The sequence below is a fragment of the Neltuma alba genome, unplaced genomic scaffold, assembly GCF_004799145.2.
Source record: "Neltuma alba isolate B1F8T4 unplaced genomic scaffold, ASM479914v2 tig00010452_pilon, whole genome shotgun sequence".
Classification (NCBI taxonomy): domain Eukaryota; kingdom Viridiplantae; phylum Streptophyta; class Magnoliopsida; order Fabales; family Fabaceae; genus Neltuma; species Neltuma alba.
In genome coordinates this window covers 499933-522855 of record NW_021635344.1, presented here as the reverse complement: position 1 = coordinate 522855, position 22923 = coordinate 499933, and the positions used below count along the sequence as shown (strand labels likewise).

The 22923-nt window shown below is 30.7% G+C and overlaps 1 protein-coding gene and 1 pseudogene across 1 annotated transcript; both read left to right on the top strand.

The window, feature by feature from the left end:
• Positions 1–4205: 4205 nt before the first annotated feature.
• On the top strand, positions 4206–6325 carry LOC114756679 (germin-like protein subfamily 1 member 17; annotated as a pseudogene).
• Positions 6326–17918: 11593 nt separating this feature from the next.
• Positions 17919–19119, top strand: LOC114756691 (germin-like protein subfamily 1 member 18). The gene is made up of 2 exons (XM_028945630.1): positions 17919–18283; positions 18371–19119. Exons 1-2 carry the CDS (start codon positions 18157–18159, stop codon positions 18916–18918), a joined length of 675 nt encoding a protein of 224 aa, XP_028801463.1. The 5' UTR covers positions 17919–18156; the 3' UTR covers positions 18919–19119.
• The last annotated feature ends 3804 nt before the right edge of the window (positions 19120–22923 follow it).

Below are 22923 nucleotides of genomic sequence, written 5' to 3'. Positions count from 1 at the left end.
CCGGGGCTTCTGTTGAGTCAGTTACTTTTAACATCAACATAGAAGTTTTTAAGATACTTATGAAGAGGACTTATTTGGGTCAGTCACCTTAAGTATACTATTAAGGAAGCACATGACTAAAACAAACATTTACGTGAATTATTCATGAAATTGTTCCAGGAGGTAAAGTTTTGGATTCAAATTTACATCTTGTTTGGTACTGCCTCTAGTCTTTAATATAAAATTTAGTTTGTAATTTAAATTGAACTACAAATTAGAGTAGTGCCTCTAGTCTTTAATATAAAATTTAGTTTGTAATTTAAATTGAACTACAAATTAGAGTAGTATTATGGGAGAGGTTTTTTTTTTAATTGAAGTAAAATTGAAAATGAAGGAAGGATACAAGAAATAGAGGTGGAATGAAGGTGATTTTTAAAACTATGTTTGTTATAACAAGCGAAACCTAATACTACCTCCGGTCCTTAATAAAGACCTTGTTTGACTTTTATTTTGATCCTAAATATAAGACCCCAATCTATTTTGTCTATAATATTTATGCATTTTTTCCTAAGGTAGTCCTTCTAATAATGATAGTTCTAGCCAATACACTTGATTAGCAAGGATATTTTAGAAAAGACAATACCTATTTATTACAAATAACTAACTTAACTTATTTCTTTAATCTCTTTAAATTAATCAACTAGCTCTTATAATTAGGATCGGAAGTAATATTATTAAACACTAAATCAGGTTCTAAATATAAGATTCACTTTGTAATACAAATTTTATTATAAAATGAATCTTATATTTAGCATCATTATTTTGATGCATAAATGTAATTTTGGTATGTACGGAAAAATATTCAAAACGGAAATTTCAAATATTGGTGTATAATTTTTAAAATATAGCAAATATAGCATGTTAGGATAATCAAGCATGTGTTCGACATTTTTAATGAAACAACTAATATATTACTATGTAGTATACACTCCCTCCAATTATAAATGTAAGAGCTAACTAACAAATTTACATGTATATATATTAAAAAATTAATTTAGTTGTTATTCATAGGAAATTTGTTTTAGTTTTCCTAAAATAACATTTTCATCATTATCCTAATTGATCAAAAATCCCTTTAATATATGCATTTAATAAGGACACCTTGAAAAAAAAAAAAGTAAATTTAGAAGATAAATTAGATTGAAGTTTTACATTTAAGATCAAGAGTAAACTCTCTAAACTTTTATATTTAGATTCAAAGGGAGTAATGGCCAAAAGAAAAAGATTCAAACGGAGTAATAATATTTAACAAATTAAATGATTGAGATTGCAAATTAGGTAAACATTTGATGCCTTTTGTAACGGAAAGCACTAAATTCCCAATCTCTTTCAAACTACTGTTGACACGTAAAGCTTGTTCAGATCATATACTAGATTGCAAAAAGAAGAGTTAGCGAAATTTGGCTAAAAAATAGTGTTTGGCATCAAAGAAAGCCTTGTCTTTGCTTGCATAGGAAAGAATTATTTCTAAATTACGATAAAAAGCATGATGAAAAAAAAAATCAAAGTTACACTTTATAAAAATCAATAAGTAGAAGGTTACTTTAGTTAGTTAGTAGTTAAGAATACCAGGTAAAAACTTAATATTTTAGATAAAATATTTTTTCACCTTTAAACAAAATATATTATATTATGAAACATACAGGAAATGCTTATAATAAGAATGAGAACAAGTATAAATAATAACATATACAAATAAACAAAAGAACAGGCGGATGAGGTTTGGTATCACAGGTGGATGAGGTTTGGTATCTACGCCGTGGCATTAACGATTAGAAGGGGAAAACTGAAAGATTAGAAGGGTCGTGTAGTTGTTATTAATTAATGCAATTAATAATTAATTGACACCGTAATATAAATATACTCTCTCCGATCTTACATATAAGAACTGATAAAGAAGTTTTGCTTTGTTCCTAAATATAAAGTCTTATTTTATTTTGTCTCTTGAATTTGTAATTTTTTTTCCTTAACTTGTCCCTACTAGTTACACACAATAAGAGTTCTAGTTAAAAAAAAATAATTTCTCATGCAAATTATTTAAAAAAGACACTTTTAGAAAATCAATATACATTTTTATACGAAAAATTAATTTAAATAATTTTCTTAATTTTTAGAAATTATTTATTTATCTCCTATATTATTATATTTAACATTGAACCGAGTACTTCTATGGATCACCGCCCGCGGGTAATCATAAAAACAAAGCAGAGCAAGTGGATGAAGTTTCATATATGAACGCTTCTTAGTGTTCGTCGAATATATGTTTTGGCATTTTTAAAACAAAAAGTGAGACTGTGGGGACTTGTGATTGCTCATTAAGGGCTCAGTCGTCATCGAATGTTAAAAATACAATAATTAATTCAATAATTATTATTGGTTACCGTAATATGGATATATTTGTTTTGATTAAGCTGGGCCAACCAGAAAACAAGGCAATAATTGCTGGAGAAGTTGTTGAAAGGACGAAGAAAACATATGTATAATTGTGTGGAAGAAAAGAACACCAACATGAGCAGCCATGTTGACCAAAATCCTACCAGTCGTTCTATATATCTCTATTACTAATAATACAAACAAATAAAGGCGATGCATATTTTTAAATTTACATTTAGTTACATAACACCCAAAATATTTTCATTATATATTCCTTCCCCAGTTTTGGTGCTTGAATTTAGGATATTGATCGCTGCAATCATATATATGAAGAATATATGGACTTATTTTTTGTTATTTTTTCATTTATTATTCTTCGCCTTGTTCTTTTAGATAATAATTTGTTAATGCTGAGGATACGGCAAACGGTTTCAGCTTTAAGGTTCATCTGTGGTCTTAATGCTTGCCCTCCCCCCCCCCCCCCAAAAAAAAGCCTATGATAAGAGACAATCTAGAAGAATTCAGTGGTGATCCTTATAAGGCTAAATCAGAAAAATTAGAAATTGGCATCATGAAGCTTTGCATTAGGAAAATTATTAACTTGAGGCCTAGAGTATTGAAGAAGAGTGATGAAAAATTTAATTCAAATCTTAACATCCAATATAATTCTGAGAAATCAAGGAATGACAAGGAAGGAAAAAGAAAAGAAGAAAGAACTGAGAACATAAATAGTGCAACATAGCAAATATTATTATCTTGTGTAATAAGCGCATACGTAACGTCGGCGAAAGAAGGAAAGTTAAAATAATCAAATAATGAAAGGCCAATGGGAACAAAGCATCTGAATTGTTAGTTTTTGAAGCAGGTGAACAAGAAGGTTGAAGATACTGCCAAGTACTAAGTTGCCTCCTCCCCAGAATCAATCAATGATACTCTTTTGGTTCTATTTATAAATCACTTCCATCATGTTTTACATAGACTAAGAAAAACTTTAAACTTCATTAGCTCTCATTTAAAATTTAATAATTTTATGACTTTATCTCTATTTAATATACATTATACCTCATGTAAACAAAATCAACGCAATAAAAAATTAAGAGTAAAATTGTACATCTACATAAAATGCGAGACTCTGGTGTAACCTGGAATGCAGATGAATATTTTCGGTATCCACATGGAATCCGATCACATAGACAGAGTCAGATTTTTGTTATACAGCAAGTACACTTTTGAAGAGAGAATGAGAGAATGGGAGAGAGGAGAGTTGAAGAGAGAAAAACTTCCAAGTATGTGAAGTGTTTCACACCTACGTATACATCATGCTTTATTCAGTTTTTCTCTTGAAAACTAAACATACAACCGTTTCCTCCAAAAGACAAAAAGGTTTTTTTACAAGTAAAAATCCTTAGTCTTTAGTTTATTATATTTTAGACCCCAAACCTTATGGGGGGCCTCATACACCGAGGGTGCATCAGGCTAAATCCAACATAAAAAATTTCTCGTAATACTCTATAATTAGGACCAAAAAATTATTTTCTTTCTCTATCCTATAAAGAGGACCAGAGGAGTATAAGTTAATGTTATGCTTGTAACTTTAGGCGTAGAGTTGTGAAGAAGACAATTGAAAAAGTCCAAGTCAAATATTAATTAATTGCTTTAAAAAGCCTCCAGACATGGACTAAAGATACTATTAATAATTTCTAGAATAATGTGGACGTACTTCTTTAATTAAGTCGAAACAATAAAATAATACAAATTAAAAAAGGAGGGCTGCTCCCCTGAGCTATAAATAGATGGCAACCACAAATGCATTTGGTCATAACAAACTCACAATTCAAAGAGAGGATTTGAGAAAGATGAAAGGCTCAATACTTTTCTCACTTATTGCCCTCTTGGTCTTGGCTTGCTCCATTGCTACTGTCTATGACCCCAGCCCTCTTCAAGATTTCTGCGTGGGCGTCAATGATCCCAAACTTGGAGGTACATACGCACAAAAAAAATGCATATTATATCTCTCTTTGTATATCTCTCATCATTGAATAGTAATAATGAATTGGTTTTGTGCAATATTTGTGAATGGGAGATTCTGCAAAGACCATAAGCTTGTGAAAGCAAAAGACTTCTTCCACATAATGTAAGGCAACACATCAAATCCATTGGGCTCCCAAGTGACTCAAGGGTCTGTAGATGAATTCCCAGGACTCAACACTCTTGGCATCTCTCTGATAACCTCTTGAAATTCCTACCAATTTAGCTTGTTTTAACACTCTTTTGTGATTTTTGGAAGCAAATTGTGTAGGCCTACTCCCTTAAAGTTGGAAAATATGATTTGAAAATGTCAAGCTTGATTTATGCTAATATTTAGAGATTATTTGTACAATGCTTCTAAAATTCGTGGTGTAGGAAGTAGTGAGGCTGGAAGATAAATGATAAGGAGAAATATTTAACCTATTTTGGTTGATCCAAAACTGCATAATCCATCGCAGCAAAAAGAGTCTGCCTCTGAAATAGAAAAGAAGGAGAGGCATTCTGTACAAGGGGCCGCAGTGCTTAGCTGAATCCGTCACAGTGCCCAATCCTTTCCAAAGAGCTTCTCTCTCTATGTAATTTGCCATGGCGGATGAGCCAATCTGTCTCGGCGCTTGTCCCTATGCAAGTATATGTTTTGCATTGTAACTTAATATTTAACGCATATAAAATTGTTTAGAGAGTTCTCTACTAGGGTTTGAAGGTTTTGAAGCTTGGGAGCTTTGGGCTTAAAGTTTAAAGGAGATTTGGAACTTCTTTCCTCATTTTCCTTGGTTCTCTTTTTCTCTTCTCCTTTGTTTCTGTAGTGGCTGTGAAATACCCTTGTATTTGTGACTCTTTGCTGAACATATATAGCTAGAGTAGTTGTTCTAGGATTATTTTGACCAATTGTATGTACTAAGAATTGTTTTAACTCTTTCTTTACTATTAATGATAATGTTATGTTTTTACCTTGGGCTTAGTGCTTTCTCGTCATTGGCTACTATATGGAGTGATTTGTTTGATTTGTTTAAACTTGAGAAAGTTAAATTGATCTTTGAACTTGGGTAAAAACATGTTAGAACCGAAGTTTATTCTATTAAATTGATGGTTTTTTGATAGAATAGAGATATATCTATTGACCTAGCATTGTCCAAAAAGGGTTTCGGTTTTCAAAGTGTAATCTTTTCAACAAAAGCAAGAGATAGTGAAGGTTTATTAGGATTACAAAATTTGGTTTTGACTTGAGAAAGCTTAATCAACGTTTGTGAACCTCGGACTGACTTAACTTATCATTAAAACACTAAATGAGAAGTTTCTAAATCAAGTTTTATGAAGTACAATAGTGAGAAATAATTCTACATCCTTATTTATCTCAAAGTCAATTTTTTAACTTTGATTTTTACCTTTGTTTTCAAAGTACCTTGCTTAAACAACACTTAGCCCAGTCATGAGCACAATTGCGATTTTTAACTCGTCTGGCTTTAGTCTCTGAGAGAATGATACTTTTTGTACTACTTACGATCTGTGCATTTGCCGTTAAACTAAACGGCAAACACTCCCTTCCTCGTATTGATTATGCTCCTTATGGTTTGAATCCTCCCCACATTCATCCTCGTGCCATTGATGCGGTGACCGTCTTGGAAGGAACTCTCATGGTTGGATTTTTGGCTTCCAATCAAAATGTAACTGCCTCTTCACCGAAGTACTCAACAAAAGAGATGTGTTTGTGTTTCCCTTTATCATGATTCACTTTTAGCTCAACATCGGCCATTACAATGCTGTCGTACTTTCTAGTCTAATTAGCCAAAATCCAGGAGTCATTACCGTTGCTAAGGCTATCTTTGGATCCAATTCCCCCATCTCTCGTGACGTTCTCTTGAAGGCCGTCCAAGTTAACAAGAACATACTACCTCCAATTCTTAATATAAAACATTGTTTGACTTTTATTTTGATCCTAAATATAAGACCCCAATCCACTTTGTCTCTCATATTTACACATTTTTTCCCAAGGTAGTTCTTCTAACAATAATAGTTATAACCAATATACTTGATTAGCAAGAATATTTTAGGAAAGACAACACCTATTTATTACAAATAACTAACTTAACTTATTTCCTTAATATTCTCAAATTAGTCAACTAGCTCTTATAATTAGGACTGGAGGTAGTAATTGCATATCTTCAAAAGCAACAATGGTACGAGAATAACTAAACGTCCCATTCTGTAAGAAATAAAGATGATATGCATGCATGCATAATCAATTGTCCTTCCTCATGTGAGTTCATTTATATATGTTGGAATAACTAAATACTGTGTGTTCTTGTTTACCTTGTTCCTTGTTCTCTGCCAAATTTCATTTGGTTTCCTGTACATGTCATAGTGTTTACATCAATAATAATACTACTTACAATTCTGGGAACCCAACGTCGAACGTGTTGTTTGTTATATACGTAGTTTTACTTTCCAAAAACAAAAAAGGTAATCAATATTGTTTCCTTGTTTTAATCCCTACCCTAACGGAACTAACTGCCTCCTCGTCCTGCAACGAATTTGTCAAGGAGTGAAGTAATAAAGTGTTTTGCATATTCTGATTAACAGTTACTCCCTCTAATCTTATTAATAAATTACAAAAAACCAAATTACGTAAATAAAAAAGTTGATTAAAATTGGTTAAAGGCAATAGATGTATAAAAAATTATTTTCTCTCTAATATACCCTTATTGTGGAGATGGTGAGTAAGAGAGGAAATGAGTGGGCAAAGAGATGAGAGATAATGAATGGAAAAAAAAAAAGAGAAAGATATGTAATTAATTGGGGGTTAAAAAAAAAAAAGAGAATTAAATTATCAGATATATACAAAGTGTAACTTATAATGATTTGGTTAAAACGATATATCAATTTTTTATGAAGGACTGAGTTTTTGGTTAAAACGAATTTATCAAGCAGATATCACTACAAAATACATGATTAAGAATAAAAATTACTGTACGGGCAAAGTAAATTTCTGCTGAAAAGATTTGAAATATTTTCAGCAAACAGATGAGATTATTTTTGAAATCTTGAAATCTTATAGTGATTTGGAAATTATTCAGTATAATGATCCTCAAACAATTATGGTCAACACAAAATTAATATTAGAGTTAGTAACTTATTGCTAACCTGTTCTTGTCTATGCACTTAACTTCACTTGATGCTCGGACTCTTGTGGGCCTTGGACAAAGATAAAAGCCTACACATCAATGTAATCCAATATAATGCATAGAAAATACTAGTCATATTACATGCATCACGGCTTTAGGAAACAAAGGCTTCCCCATACTTTCAACTTGAACCTTACCTTTGCACTTTTAATTTCATTTGTTTTAAAATATATCCAACATGCTTCTCCCCATTTCATTTAGATTTCATTTTTAAGAAGATACTGATATTACAAGAAGGATCCCAAAAAAGATGGCACAATGAAGACTGCTTCAGATTTACTGCACATTCTTGGTCGTTTTAGTCACAATATTCGTCACGATATTTCCCAAAGATAGTTTTAGTCTCAGATTACAGTGTAACATAATGAAAACATATGGAATGTTAAACATAGGACCATGGTCTAGGGAATATTGTTAACAAAAAAAAAAAAACAATATCTGTTAATTTCCAGAACACTAAGTCATCAAGTCACATTCCCTTTAACTTTTCAGTTATCTCTCTCTCTCCCTTTCAGTAATCGTCCTTTTTCTAGCTCATAACAACATCTGCTTAAGTCACCAAATTTGGCACGTAGTGAGAAGACAATAAATGTGGTGTTCTTTGGTACTCTCTGCCCCCCCTTTTTTTTAATAAATAACAATTACTATCCCCTATTTGTCTTCAAATACCAACAATATTTATAAGTTGTTTTAAATTTTTATAACAGATTTTCTATTTTACTCCCATTAATTACTTATTTTAATATTCAACATATTTATTATCTTATTTTCCAAACTATCATCTCTCTTCACTACACATTCTCTCTCTCTTATAATTCTTTTTTATCATAATGATTTTCTTATTCTCTTTCTTATACTCTTCTCCCCGTAAATAAGAGTATTTTGAAAAAAAACTTTTAATTTTTACCAATTTATTATCTTTAACTAACTTTTTAATCTACGTAATGAAATCTTATGTTGGTTATAATAAGAAGTGGAGGGAGTAATTAAAGAGGCGCTGTCACAGGTTTGGGATATGAACAGCCTAAAACTTTTGATACTCGACAAGGAAAATAAGGCCTCAATCTTTACTTGTAATGTCTTTTATAATAAATATTGTTACTTATAATTTGCGTCAAAGTTATATACTCTTGTTTCCACATTACGAGTGCCGCCTTATTATCTCGTCACATTTTCCGATCGATTGCTTCTCTAATTGACATAATTAGTTGCTCTACACAAATTTTACAAATAAACGTCATGACATCTCAAAATGAATTCATTATATAGTACTCCCTCCGTTCCTTATTATAAGAGACATTTGATGCTTATAGCATATTCCAAAATATAAGAGACACTTAAAAGTTGTCTCTACTTTTTTGTGTTAATTTCCTATTTTACTCATATTTATTGTCTCCAACTCACACTCTCTCTCCTTCCCACTTCTCTTTCTTTTAAGAATTTACTATTGTTCTCTCTCATGCTCTCTCTCCTTATTAATGAGGGCATTTTTGGAAAAAAAATTATACTTTTTACACATTAATTGTTCTTAACTAATTTTAACTGTTTTTTTATCAACGTAATTCGGTTATTCGTCTCTTATAATAAGGAACGGAGGGAGTATATACTATGAGTTAGAATACAAAAGTCACATCCACATAGTCCTGAGAAAAACCTCTACATGTTTTTTGTTTATTTTTTGTTTTGTAAATGCGAGCATTTTTGTCATTTCATTCCAAATTCAAAATTACATTTTAGGATTGTGTGGTTTTCTACGATTATGCTAAGTCAGGCGCTCGCTTTGGGATTTCACATTTTTCAGGCTCTTTATTAGTCATTTTCGCTTTTTATAAGCTCCAAGTAATAATTACTTTATCTAAGTGGTAAAATCTAAAAATTACCATATACTAAAACCATTAACCGGAGAGTTTAATTGATTAGTTAGGATGTTTTATAAGTAGTTAGGCATACAAGGTGAAAAAATAAATTAATCATTTAGATGCACATATTACTCCTCTGGTCCTATTTATAAAGTAGAGAGAGAAGATTTTTTTTATCCTATTTATAAGTTACTTTATTAAATTTTCAGTATGAATCTATTATTTTGTTCTTCATTTATTATAGTGTAGGTAGTTATCTCTTTTTAAATGTGTATATATTAAATATGAGTAAAGTTGAAAAATTGTTATATTTTAATGGAGAGTTAATGCATTTTAAGGTTTTTCTTGCTCTGTGTGAAATATGCTGAAAGTGCTTTATAAATAGGACCAGAGGAGTATATTATAAAACATGCCAGAGATACTTATAAGAATGGAAAGGAGGACAATCAAACGTTTGTGTTCCTATTTGTAAGTTGTGGAAAGAAGCTTTTTTTTTTTGGGCTCATAATTATAAGTCATATCATTGAATTTTTGACATTAATGCACAATTTCACCATTCATATTATTGTGTAGACTATTATTCTCTTGAAAAGTACATATACTGAATAGGAATAAAGTTAAAAATTATTAAACTTTAGAAAAGGGTTAATTAATAAGATTTAAAGCTGGCAAAAAAAAATTTAGCAAGGTTCAAAATTTTTCTTGATTGTGATAAAATATGATGGAACCCATGTGCAAATAAACAAAATAGCGTGTGGATGGGGTTTGGTGTATCTGGTGTGGCATTAATTATGAAAAATGAGAGCCGCCTGGGGTCGAGTACGTAGTTGTTAATTAGGCGTCCCTCATCGACTATAAAAACATTAGTAATTAATTTAATTAATATTTGAGATGGATAAATATTTGTTTTGATTAAGATCATCCGCCTAAAAGCTGGGTGATAATTGGGGGGGGGGGACAAGCGAGTAATTGCTGGAGAAGTTTTTGATAAAGGATGAAGAAAGCAGCCATGTTGACCAAAAGCTCACCAATCTTTCTATATATCTCCATTACTAATAATCCAAGCCACAAAATTAGGCGATGCATATTTTTAAATTTACACGTTCTTAGGTAAAACCCAAAATACTTTCATTATATCCCTTTCCCCGTTTTGGTGCTTGAATTTAGGATATTGTTGCAATCAAATAGAGGATATATTGACTTATTTTACGTTATTTTCTTCTTATACTTCTCGTCTTTTTTTTTCCTTAAAAAAAATAGTTTGTTGATGGTGAGGATATATGCGGCTTATCACTATTCCAGCCTTAAGGTCTCAAGACGAAAGGGATACAAACACACACTAATCCAAATTAGGCTAAATCAAAAATTAATTTTGGCATCATGAAGCCTAGCATTAGGAAAAAATATTAACCTGAGGCCTACAGTTGTGAAGAAGAGTGAAGGGAAAAAATCAATTCAAATCTTAAACTTCCAATTCTCAATATTCTACCTCTCGACTTGAATACAAAAGTCAGACAAGAGGTTTATTTTAATTTTAGATATAAGACTTTAATCAACTTTATTGTTCGAACTTATAATTCATTCTTCAAGGTATTCTTATGAATTGCGCATGATAAGTGGCTTTCAGCAAAGGATAATTAAAATTTATATGATTAGAAATAGTATTATGAGAAAACCGACAGCCATTTGTTATATATAAACTCCATACATACATAATACCTACTGTCCTTAATATAAGACCTCATTTGACTATTATTTTGGTCTTAAATATAAGACTCAAATCCATATTATCTCTTATATTTATTCATTTTTTTCAAGATAGTCCTTCTAATAATGATAGTTCTAGTCAATAAACTTGATTAGCAAGGATATTTTAGCAAGGATATTTTAGGAAAAAAATACTTATTTATTACATATAACTAATTTAACAAAGTTAGTCTACTCCAATTAGTCAACTAGCTTTTATATTTAGGATCAGAAGTAGCGTGTGTGTGTGTGTATGGAATTAAATCATAAACTCCGAGTTTTAGAATATTGAGTTAAAAGCAAGATATGCGGTTTGCTTCCACCTTCCACTAGGCATTGGCCGTTTGTTCTCTTCCATTTTTATGGGGACCAGTGCTTCTTAGACTAACCAATCCGTTAATTTTCTTGTTAGTTACACTACCAAAAAACATTAAATTAGTAACAGAAGTTAGTGACAGAATTTTCATCGCTAATCAAAATTAGTAACGGATTAGTGATGGAATTTAGTTAGTGATAGAATTAGCAACATAGTTTTTTTCATCACTAATTCTACAGTCACTAATTATGTAGTGATGGAATTCCGTCGCTAATTACTGCCGGATTAGCAATGGAAATTAATGACAAAAATTTTGTCACTAATCTGCCACTAATATTCCATATAAATTTTGTCACAAAATGGTAATAGATTTATGACAAAAATTCCTTCACAAATTTGTGACAGAAATTTTGGTCACTATTCCATTACTAATTTTTTTATTTTGTAATTTTAAAATACCATGTGGGAACCAATGATTGCCGTCATGTTAAGCGAATAAGTGGGTCAAGAAAGTTTATTTTTGGAAAAAAAAAAGGGTAGATAGATTAAGCATTGACCTATCTCTTGATGAACTTAAAATATAGGATTCGACATCTGCCCAAGCCTATTATGGAGACAAACAAGAAAGGATTGTGGAGAAGGTAAATTGAAGGAAAGGTCAATATGTAGTAACTTTTTCTCTCATATACTTATACAATAGTTCTGCATGTCTGTTTGTGCCATGGTACCTATATTCTTTAATGAATATATGGTGGTTTTGATTACAGGAGCTGTGTGCTTGATTATGAATGGTGGTTTTGATTATGGGAGCCATGTGCTCGATTATGAATGATGGGTTTTGATTATGGGAGCTGTATGCTCGATTATGAATGGCAGTTTTGATTATGGAAGCTGTGTGCTAGATTATGAATGATGGTTTTGATTACGGAAGCTGTGTGCTCAATTATGAATGGTGGTTTTGAGTACAGGGAGCTGTGTGCTTGATTATGAATGGTGGTCTCGATTACAAGAGCTGTGTGCTCGATTATGAATGGTGGCTTCGATTATAGGGGCTAGCTATGTATGCTTGATTATGAATAGTGGTAACTCGCAATCTATGTGAATACTGAAACTATGTGTTCTGTTAAACTTGTATTCTGTGTGAATGTAAGAACTGCATGTTTCCTTAAACTCGTATTCTATGTGAATACTGGAACTGTGTGTTCCCTTAAACTCATATTTTGTGTGAATACTAGAACTGTGTGTTCTCTCAAATATGTGTTTTGTGTGAATACTAGAACTGTGTAATCCATGATGAATTGTATATGCTATGTGAACTTTGCTAGATATGTTGATCTACTAAGTTCTTATTATATAGCTTGTTTTGCATGCTTTGTGAACTTATATACATGTATGGTAGACTGTTATTACTATTGGGATTCTTAGAATCTCTCCCCTTTCCTTCCATGACATACAATAAAGGCAAGTGGCTCGAAGGGCAAGCATGTGGTGATTGCAGGGAATTGAGAAGGTTGTACAAAGAACTAATTTGTATAGTTGGTCATCAGTTTATGCTTTTGTAGTTCGAACTTATAATTTTTGATCAGCCGATTATGGCTACCACTCAGTGTATATAAACATGTAGATATGTAATCATATGAGCCTATGGAATGTAAATTCCTCTATAAAGAGGGAGCTATGACTCTTGAAGTTGACGGATGAGTGCCATCTGCTTTGATAGCTATGTGGTAGTAGATTAGTTTACTATATTATTGAATGAGGTAGTTAAGGGCAAGTGCATATATCATGCCCGTAAGCAATAAATAGCAAATATGGTGATAGCTGGTATTAATTGGTTAGCTAAGAAATGCTTTATTAATGTTAAAGCTGAGGATTTGAAATAACTATGCCAAATTAGGGGAGAATGATTAAATTGAGAGTTTGAATCACTAAATAGATATTTTGAAAAATAGCTTTTAAAAAAAAGTTTTAAATTTTTCAGAAAATCTCATTCTTTATACAGGATGGAACCCTGTGTATAGGATAAGTTTACATGAAAATTTATGCATGAATATTATATTCTCAAGATCAAACCTAGCTTAGTGGTTCAAAGTTATCATAAATTGACCTAGCTGGCATAAAAAATTAAGGTGTTACGGCTTTTAATAAATTTTAATTGTTTTCTTAGACCACATAATTTAGTTAAAAGAATCTTATAAAAAGCACAAGACAGAGAGTGCTATGAAAGAGTTTCTTTTTATTGAAATGGAATTGGAAATGAAAGTAGGATATATGATGTAGAGGCAGAATGAAAGTAGGTTTTACTAACAGGGTTGAGTCTGGCAGAAGAAACTAGTTCTTTACAATTACAATATAAGATTCGAATTCTTATTGAGAAATGTGTCAACATTTAGTGCCTGACAGTGCATAAAATATGATCGTCTCCAATAGGAAAATACCTACGTGTACAAAGAAAAAAAAAGAATGAAAGTAGCTTTTAAAAATATGTCTGTTATAACACACCGAAACCTAATATAATTAAATATTTTGATGCATAAAAGTATATAATTTTGGTATAAACCGGAAAATATTCCAAATGAAAAATTCAAATATATTGCCGCATTTGTGTATGAAAAGTTTAAGGAAACAACTAGGATATTATTATATACTATCTCAGCTAATGTTTGTAAATGTTTAAGTTAGATAACTAATTTACATACATTAAGAAATTAGTTAAACCATTTATTTCTAACAAGTTTTTGTTGATTTTCTTAAAATAACCATGTTATCATTATTCCAAAACTCCCTTAAATATATCATTTAATAGGGATAGCATGGGAAAATATATAAATTTGGGAGATAAATTGAATTAAGGTTTTATATTTAGTACCAAAATAAACTTTCTTATTAACTCTTACATTTAGAACAAGAGGGAAGAAGAGCGATTAATACTATTTTAACAAATGATTGAAATTGCAAATTAGGTAAAACATGTGACGTATTTTGTAACGAAAAGCACTAAATTACCAAACTCTTCCAAGCTACTTTTGACATTAAAAAGCATGTTAAGATTGATCATATACTAGATTACAAAAAGAAGAGTGAGTCAAATTTGGCTAAAAATTAAAGAAGTGTTGGTTGCTTAAGAAAGAGTTATTTCAAATTATGATATTGAAGTTCGATGAAAACAATAAACTCAAATCTTTCCTTAATTTTTCTTTTTGGGTACCAATTATTACTGCCTCCTAACTTTTCTGTCTTATTTAGAAGCCCCAATTAATTACTCTGCTTAGTTAAAAAAAAAAAGTTATTTGCTGTACCATTGATTAGAGGAGTTTAATTGATTGGTTAAAAAGTTGTATGCTTAGAGAAGATGAGATGGAGTATTCTGGTTCTATTTATAAGTTATACAGAGAAGTTTTTTTTGGGTATATTTACTCTCTATAGTTATTATTGTAAGTTTTAAATAACTAATTTAGGAATAAAAAATAGTTAAAATAAATTACAAGCAATGAATAAGTTAAAAATATATTTTTGTTTTTAAATATATCCTTATAATAAATGAGAAAAAGGACAAAAGTGAATGAATGTAGGAATGTGATGAGACAGAGAGAGTATAACAAAGGAGAGTTAATAGATAATTAAGACAAAATTGAAAAAATGCATTAAATATTAAGACAAAGCCAAATTGAAGTTTATAAAATGGATCATACCACTTTTCAAATGTGAAGCTTATAAATAGGATTGGATGAAGTTTAAGTCATATCATCAAATTTTTCATATCAATGATAGAATTTTGCTGCTCACATTCATTTATTATTATGTAAACTGTTTTTTTTTTTTGCCATCAATTATTATGTAAACTGTTATGCTCTTGAAAAGTGTGTATATATATATGTTAAATAGGAGTAAAATTAAAAATTTATTAAATTCTAAGACATAATTAATAAGATTTAAAATTTTTTTATTTTGACAAAATATGGTGAAAGTGATTTATGAATAGTAACATGATAGTGTATCCAAATAAACAAAAGGTTGGCCAAAAACGAATCTAAATAAACAAAGGAGCAGGTGGAGTAGGTTTGGTATATCTATCTGATGCGGCATTAATAATTAATAATTAGAAAGGGGGGAAAAAGAGGGCCTCGGGTCGTGCAGTTGTTAATTAAGCGTCCCTCGCCGACTATAAAAAAAATTAATTAATTCAATTTATAATTGATACCGTATTATGGATATATTTGTTTTGATTAAGACCATCCACCTAAAAGCATTAATTGTGTGAAAGAAAAGAACACCAAAATGAGCAACCGTGTTGACCAAAAGCCTACCAATCGTTCCATATATCTCTTTTACTAATAATACAAACCAATAAAAGGCGATGCATATTTATATATTTACATTCAGTTGCGTAACACCCAAAATATTTTCATTACATAATGCCTTGCCTAGTTTTGGTGCTTGAATTTAGGATATCGCTGCAAGCATATGGAAAATATATTGATGACTTATTTTTCTGTAGCCTTTTTTTTTTTTTTTACATTTATTCTTGTTGTTGTTGTTTTTAGAATATTTTGTTAATTGTTAACGCTGAGCATGTGGCTAGCGATTCCAGCTTTTAAGGTTTCATCTATGGTCCTAATACTTGCCCAATTTTTTTTCAAAAGAAAAAGACACGAAAAAGCAAATGGTCTTAAGACGAAAGAGGTATATAATGGCAAGAGCCAATCAATAATAATTCAGTAGTAATACGAATTAGGCTAAAGTAAAAACTAATGTTTGCGCATCATGAAGCCTTAATATAATTAATTAATCTTTTTAATTATCAGGATGTCAAAGTGTGAGCACAACTTAGTTAGATATTACGAGTTCCACATTAAATATAATTGTGCTTAATATCTATATATACTGCTTTGGTCCTGTTTATGAGGTAAAGACTATGTTTTTTTTCCTATTTATAAGTCATATTATTAAATTTTTAGTATAAATATACTATTTTATCTTTTATTTTTTATAACGTGAATTGCTATTTCTCCTGAAAGGTGTGTGTACATATATTGAATAGTGATACAAGATAAAAGTTGTTATATTTTATTACAAAGGTAATGCAATTTTAGGTATCTCTTGGTCCTTGTAAAATATGATGGAAATGTCCTATAAATAGGACTAAAAGAATACTTCGCTGGTCCTATTTATTACATTTTTAATATGGATGTTATTTTATTTTTTTATTTATTATTGTATAGAGTGCTATTTTCTTAGATTGTGCATATATTAAATAAGAGTATAGTTAGAAAGTTGTTAAACTTTGAGACAAAATTAATGAGGTTTAAAGTTTTTTCTTTTATTATAGTAAAACAAGTGTCTTATAAATCATACTAAAAGAGTACCACGCCGATCCCTATTATTATAAATACCACTCTGGTCCTTTTTAATTATCACTCAGTTTCTCATACACCAAGAAAATCATTAAATACATAAAATCTTTTATTTTTATCTTTATTAAATAGCTAGTATATTTTTTCTTACTTATTCTCTCTCTTTTTACCTTTACATTTGTCTCCCTTAATTAATAGGAGCAGAATTAGTAATGAAGCATTAAAAAGGATACAAATAACAAATAAAAAGGACCAAAATCCCACCTACAAGTAACAATTAAAAAGGACTGAAGTGATAACTTTTAACTTACTCTCACATACCAATAAATCCATTAAATTGATACAATTTTTCAAATTTGCCCTTATCAAATTTTTTATCTCTCAATATTTACAAATCATTCTCACCCCCCTCTCTTCTTTCGCTCTTTTCAACATAAATTAAACACGGGTGAAATGAAAAAATAACCATTGACAACTCTAGAATGGGCTTATATTGGAAAGAATTTTTTTTTAATACAAATGACTTATAATAGGAATCAAAATGATGTATACATGTAAAATTGGACCCATAAACTCGAGTCCTGGGGTATTGAATTAAGATGCCGTGTCATTCCATTGTTCATGATTTGGTTATTCTATTCCACATTTTTTTGGTCCCATGCCTCTCAAACCAACCACTCCCTTGATTTTTCTTATTGGTTATAAACTAATTTTAAATTATGTACTAGGAATCATAGAATGCGAGAGAACAAAAAAGAAAAGAAAAAACTGATCGAGAACATAAATAGCGTTACGTAGGAATAGAAGAAAAGTTAAAAAAAAAAAAAATCAAATGTTCAGAACTATGCACAGAATTATAAAAAGGTTATGGGAACGCGGGTGTGTTTAAGAGAGAGAAAGAGACGCGAATAAACAAACCACCATCTAATATGATAATCTTTGCAGCAGGTGAACAAAAAGATTGAAAATTGAACACTTTTACCAAGTCTTAATTATAAGTTGTCTCCTCGTAGGGAATCAATGAAATAGTCCAAGTGAGGTCTTAATTAAACTGTTAATGAACGTCTCCAGCCATGTGCTAAACATAATATCAATAATTGATATGGTAATGTGGATATATTTTTTTACATTAAAGTGGTAACTAAAACAGAATACTAATTCAACAATGATGGCTGCTCCCTTGAGCTATAAATAGACGACGACAACAAATGGATTTGGTCACAAGAAACACACAATTTAGAGAAAGGATTTGAGAAAAGATGGTAAAAGGTTCAGTATTTATCTCTCTCATTGCCCTCTTGGCTTTGACTTGCTCCCTTGCTTCTGCCTATGACCCCAGCCCTCTGCAAGATTTTTGTGTGGGTGTCAATGATACCAAACTCGGAGGTACGTACACACACAATACCATGCGCATTAATTATGAGATCCAATAAGGATATTGATTAGTAATTCTACTGAATTGGTTTTGTGCAGTATTTGTGAACGGGAGATTCTGCAAAGATCCCAAGCTTGTGAATGCAGAAGATTTCTTTTTCCACATAATGCCAGGGAACACAAACAATCCATTGGGCTCCCAGGTGACTCAAGTGTCTGTAAATGAATTCCCAGGACTCAACACTCTTGGTATCTCCCTTGCTCGTATTGATTATGCACCCTATGGTTTGAATCCTCCCCACACTCACCCTCGTGCCACTGAGGTGTTGACTGTTCTTGAGGGAACTCTTATGGTTGGGTTTGTGGCTTCCAATCAAAACAACAACCGTTTCTTTACCAAAATCCTCAACAAAGGAGAAGTGTTTATATTTCCCTTTGGTATGATTCACTTTCAAATCAACATCGGCCATTACAATGCTGTGGCACTTTCTAGTCTAAGTAGCCAAAATCCAGGAGTTATTACCATTGCTAACGCTGTGTTTGGATCCAATCCTCCCATCAATCCTGATGTTCTCGCTAAAGCCTTCCAGGTTGACAAGAAGATAATTGCCTATCTTCAAAAGCAGCAATGGTACGACAATAACTAAACATGCTAGCTATCTTGTAAGAATAAATGCGATGCATGCAACTTTGTGTTGTAACCTCAATCATATGATCTGGTGTGTTCTCTTTTACCTCGTACCTTGTTCTCTCTTCCAATTTCATTTGGCTTCTTGCAAAAGCTGTAATGTTCACCTCAATATATAATACTATTTACAGCTCTATAAAGCCAAACGTCTTATTTGTTATGTACTTAGTTTTACTTTAGTTCTTCCAAAAGAAATCCATCCCACTCGAACTAGGAAAGGAAAAAAAAAAGAGTTGTCAATATTTTTTCTTTGTTTTAATCCCTAATCTAATGCAACTCACTACACCCATCTTCCAGCAACGAGTTTGTTGAGGAATAAAGTAATAAATTGCTTTGCATATTCTGATTAACAACTACTTCCTTTTGTCCTATACACAACTTACAAATACCCGAACTATATGTAAATAAAAAAGTTGGTTAAAATTAGTAAAAGACAATCATTATGTAGGAAATATAGTTTTTCTCAAATATACAATTATTTATGGAGAATGCAAGTAAGAAAGAAAATGAGTGGAAAAAGAGATAACGAATAATGAGTGGAATAAAAGATAAGAGAAACATGCAGTTAATTAGGGTAAAAATAAAAAAATTGAACTGATATTTCAAACAGGTGCAAAGGATAACTTATTAAAAGGATCTTCCCTATCCCAAAAGCTTTAACTTGTGTATAGGAATTAGTTAGTAAAACTACACATGTTTTACTATTTTCTTCTTTCACTATCGCTGAAATTGGAATATTTTATGCCTTAAAATTTGAAAATTATTGAAAAAATTATGATAAAAAATGAGACGCAAAAATGGGGAAAATTTATTATGTGGTCTCAAAGAAGAATTATAATTATTAAAATGTTTTATAAAAAGTGAATGACAAGTTACAGTACATGAAATAATAATAAAATTTATATACTGTTAACTTGTTATTGAGATTTGTTTTATAATTATATTCTATCTTCAACACTTTACAGTGATTCTCTTTGAAAACAGTGCACAGCATATTTATATATAAATTATTTTTACGAAGGACTGAGCATTTGTTTAAGAGAACTTACTAATTAGATAACAATAGTACAGAATACACGATCAATTATAAGGATCACAGTATCGACATAGTAATTTCTGCTGAAAAGATTTGAGATATTTTAAGTAAACACATGGGATTATTTTAAAGTCATGAAATCTTATAATGATTTAGAAATTACTCGGCATGCTTAGATGCTCTGAAATACAATCCATTGGTTCATTGATATTTGAAATTAATTAATTTCTTATATATTTACTCAAGTTTAGTTAAGATATCATTTATAGAAACTCAATACTGTATCTCAGTAATTAAATTGAAATGTACATATTCTAAATGCTTCAGTTTGTAAGCTCAACGCATGATTTAAAACATAATAAGAAATAATTCATCATTTAAATTACTGGACATATTAAAATTTGAACATGTCAAATAACTATTATTTGACTTGTTATACGTTTGTTTACTTTTCAGCATTTACCGCAACGTGCACTGATCCTAACAAGCAACATAATAATTAAAAACAAAAAAATATTGTTCCCGCAAAAATTTTTAAAACCTGGACACTACAAGCAGATTGATCATTTGTGCAAGCGTACGGGATCAACGTATAAAAATCTTAGGCCTTGTTACGTAGTAATGATTTTTCATCAATTGAGATGGATAGAGAGTATGAGAGTAGGAAATATTAGGCTTTTATTTTACTTTTGGTATAAACTAATATGTGAAAGGAATACTAATAGAAATTGAGTTTAGTAGAATGGGTTAGTTTCTTATTATAACATAATAGATTTTTGTTCCAACAGTGATTCAAACGGGACTGTCTTCAATAATAAAAGGTTAAAAAAAAAAAATCAAATGTTCAAGACTATGCACAGAATAATAAAAGGGTTATGGGAACATGTGTGTGTTTAAAAGAGAGCGATGTGAATAACAAACTACCATCCAATATGATAATTTTTTGCAGCAGGTGAACAAAAAGATTGAAAATTGAACACTTTTACCAAGTCCAAGTGAAGTCTTAATTACACTGTTAATGAACGCCTCCAGCCATGTACTAAACATAATATTAATAATTGATATGGTAATGTGGATATATTTGTTTAGATTAAAGTCGTAACTGAAACATGCTAGCTATTTTGTAATGAATAAATATGATGCATTGCATGCCTTGTTCTCTCTTCCAACTTCATTTGGCTTCCTGCAAAAGTCGTAATGTTCACCTCAATATATAATACTACTTACAGCTCTATAAAGCCAGATGTCTTATCTGGCATGTACTTAGTTTTTACTTTAGTTTTTCCAAAAGAAATACATCCCACTCGAACCAAGGGGGGAAAAACAAGTAATCAGTATTTTTTTTTTCCTTTTTAATCCCTACCCTATTGCAACCAACTGTGCCATCCTCGAGCAACGACTTTATGCAACTAACTGCACCATCCTACAGGGCAACGAGTTTTGTCAAGGAATAAAGTAATGAACTGCTTTGCATATTCTGATTCACAGCTACTTCTTTTTGTCCTATATATAAGTTATAAATAACCGAACTATATGCAAATAAAAAAATTGGTTTAAATTGGTGAAAGACAATGAATATGTAGGACTATATTCCTCAAATATACAATTATTTATAGAGAATGTAAGTAAGACAGAAAATGAATGGGAAAAGAGATAAAAGATAATAAGTGGGAGAAAATACAAGAGCGACATGCAATTAATTGAAGGTAAAAATAAAAAAAGTGAATTAAATTTTTAAACAAGTGTCCAATTCCAAAAAATATAACTTATATACAAGACATGAGGGAGTAATAACTACACTCAGGTTTTACTATTTTCTTCTTTCACTATTACTGAAATTGGAATATTTTACGCTTTAAAATTTGAAAATTATTTTAAAAATTATGGTAAAATGAGACGTGAAAAATAGGTACAATTTATTATACAGTCTCAAAGAAGAATTATAATTATTAAAGTGTTTCATAACAAGTGAATGACAAATTCCGGTATAGAAAGTGATAATGAAATTTATACGCTGCTCACTTGTTATTGACATTTTTTTCATAATCATATTCTTTCTTCAAGACTTTAGAGTCATTCTCTTTCAAAATAGTGCACATTGCACAACTATATATATATATATATATGTATATAAAAAAAATTTTTATGAAGGACAGAGTATTTGTTTAAAACGGACTTATTCCTAATTAGATATCAATAGTTCAGAATACATGATCAATTATAAAAAAATCACTGTATAGACATGCTAATTTCTGCCGAAAAGATTTGAGACATTTTAGGCAAACACACTACACACGAGATTACTTTTAAAATCCTGAAATCTTATAACGATTTAGAATTTATTCGGCATGAGTAAATGTTCTGAAATACAATCCATTGGTTACGTTGATATTTCAAATTAATTAATTTCTTATACATTTACTCAAGTTTAGTTAAGATATCATTCATAAAACTCAATGTTATATTTCCGTAATTAAATTGAAATGCTTCAGTTTGTAGGCCGAACGCATGATCTAAAAAATAATAAAAAATAATATTCATCCTTTAAATTACTAGAAGAATTTAATGACGTATTAAAATCTAAACATGCCAAATAAATGTTATTTTATTTGTTATAGGCTTGTTTAGTTCTCAGCATTTACCACAAAGTGCAGTGATATTAATAAGTAACATAATAATAAAAAATATTGCTCCTACAAAAATTTGTTGGTTCTAAAACCTGGTCACTACCATCAGTGTTTAAATAGCTAGACCAAACCAGATAGTCCGACGGGCCTAACCACTGACTAGACACCCCTTTGCTTCGTCCAGGTGAAAAACTTGTTCCAAAGGTTACGCCAGATTGGCCCGGCATTGGGCCGCTATTAAGCTGTCAACCATTAAAAACCCGAGAATCAGAGTGGCCAAGTGAAAACCCTTCAGCCTGAA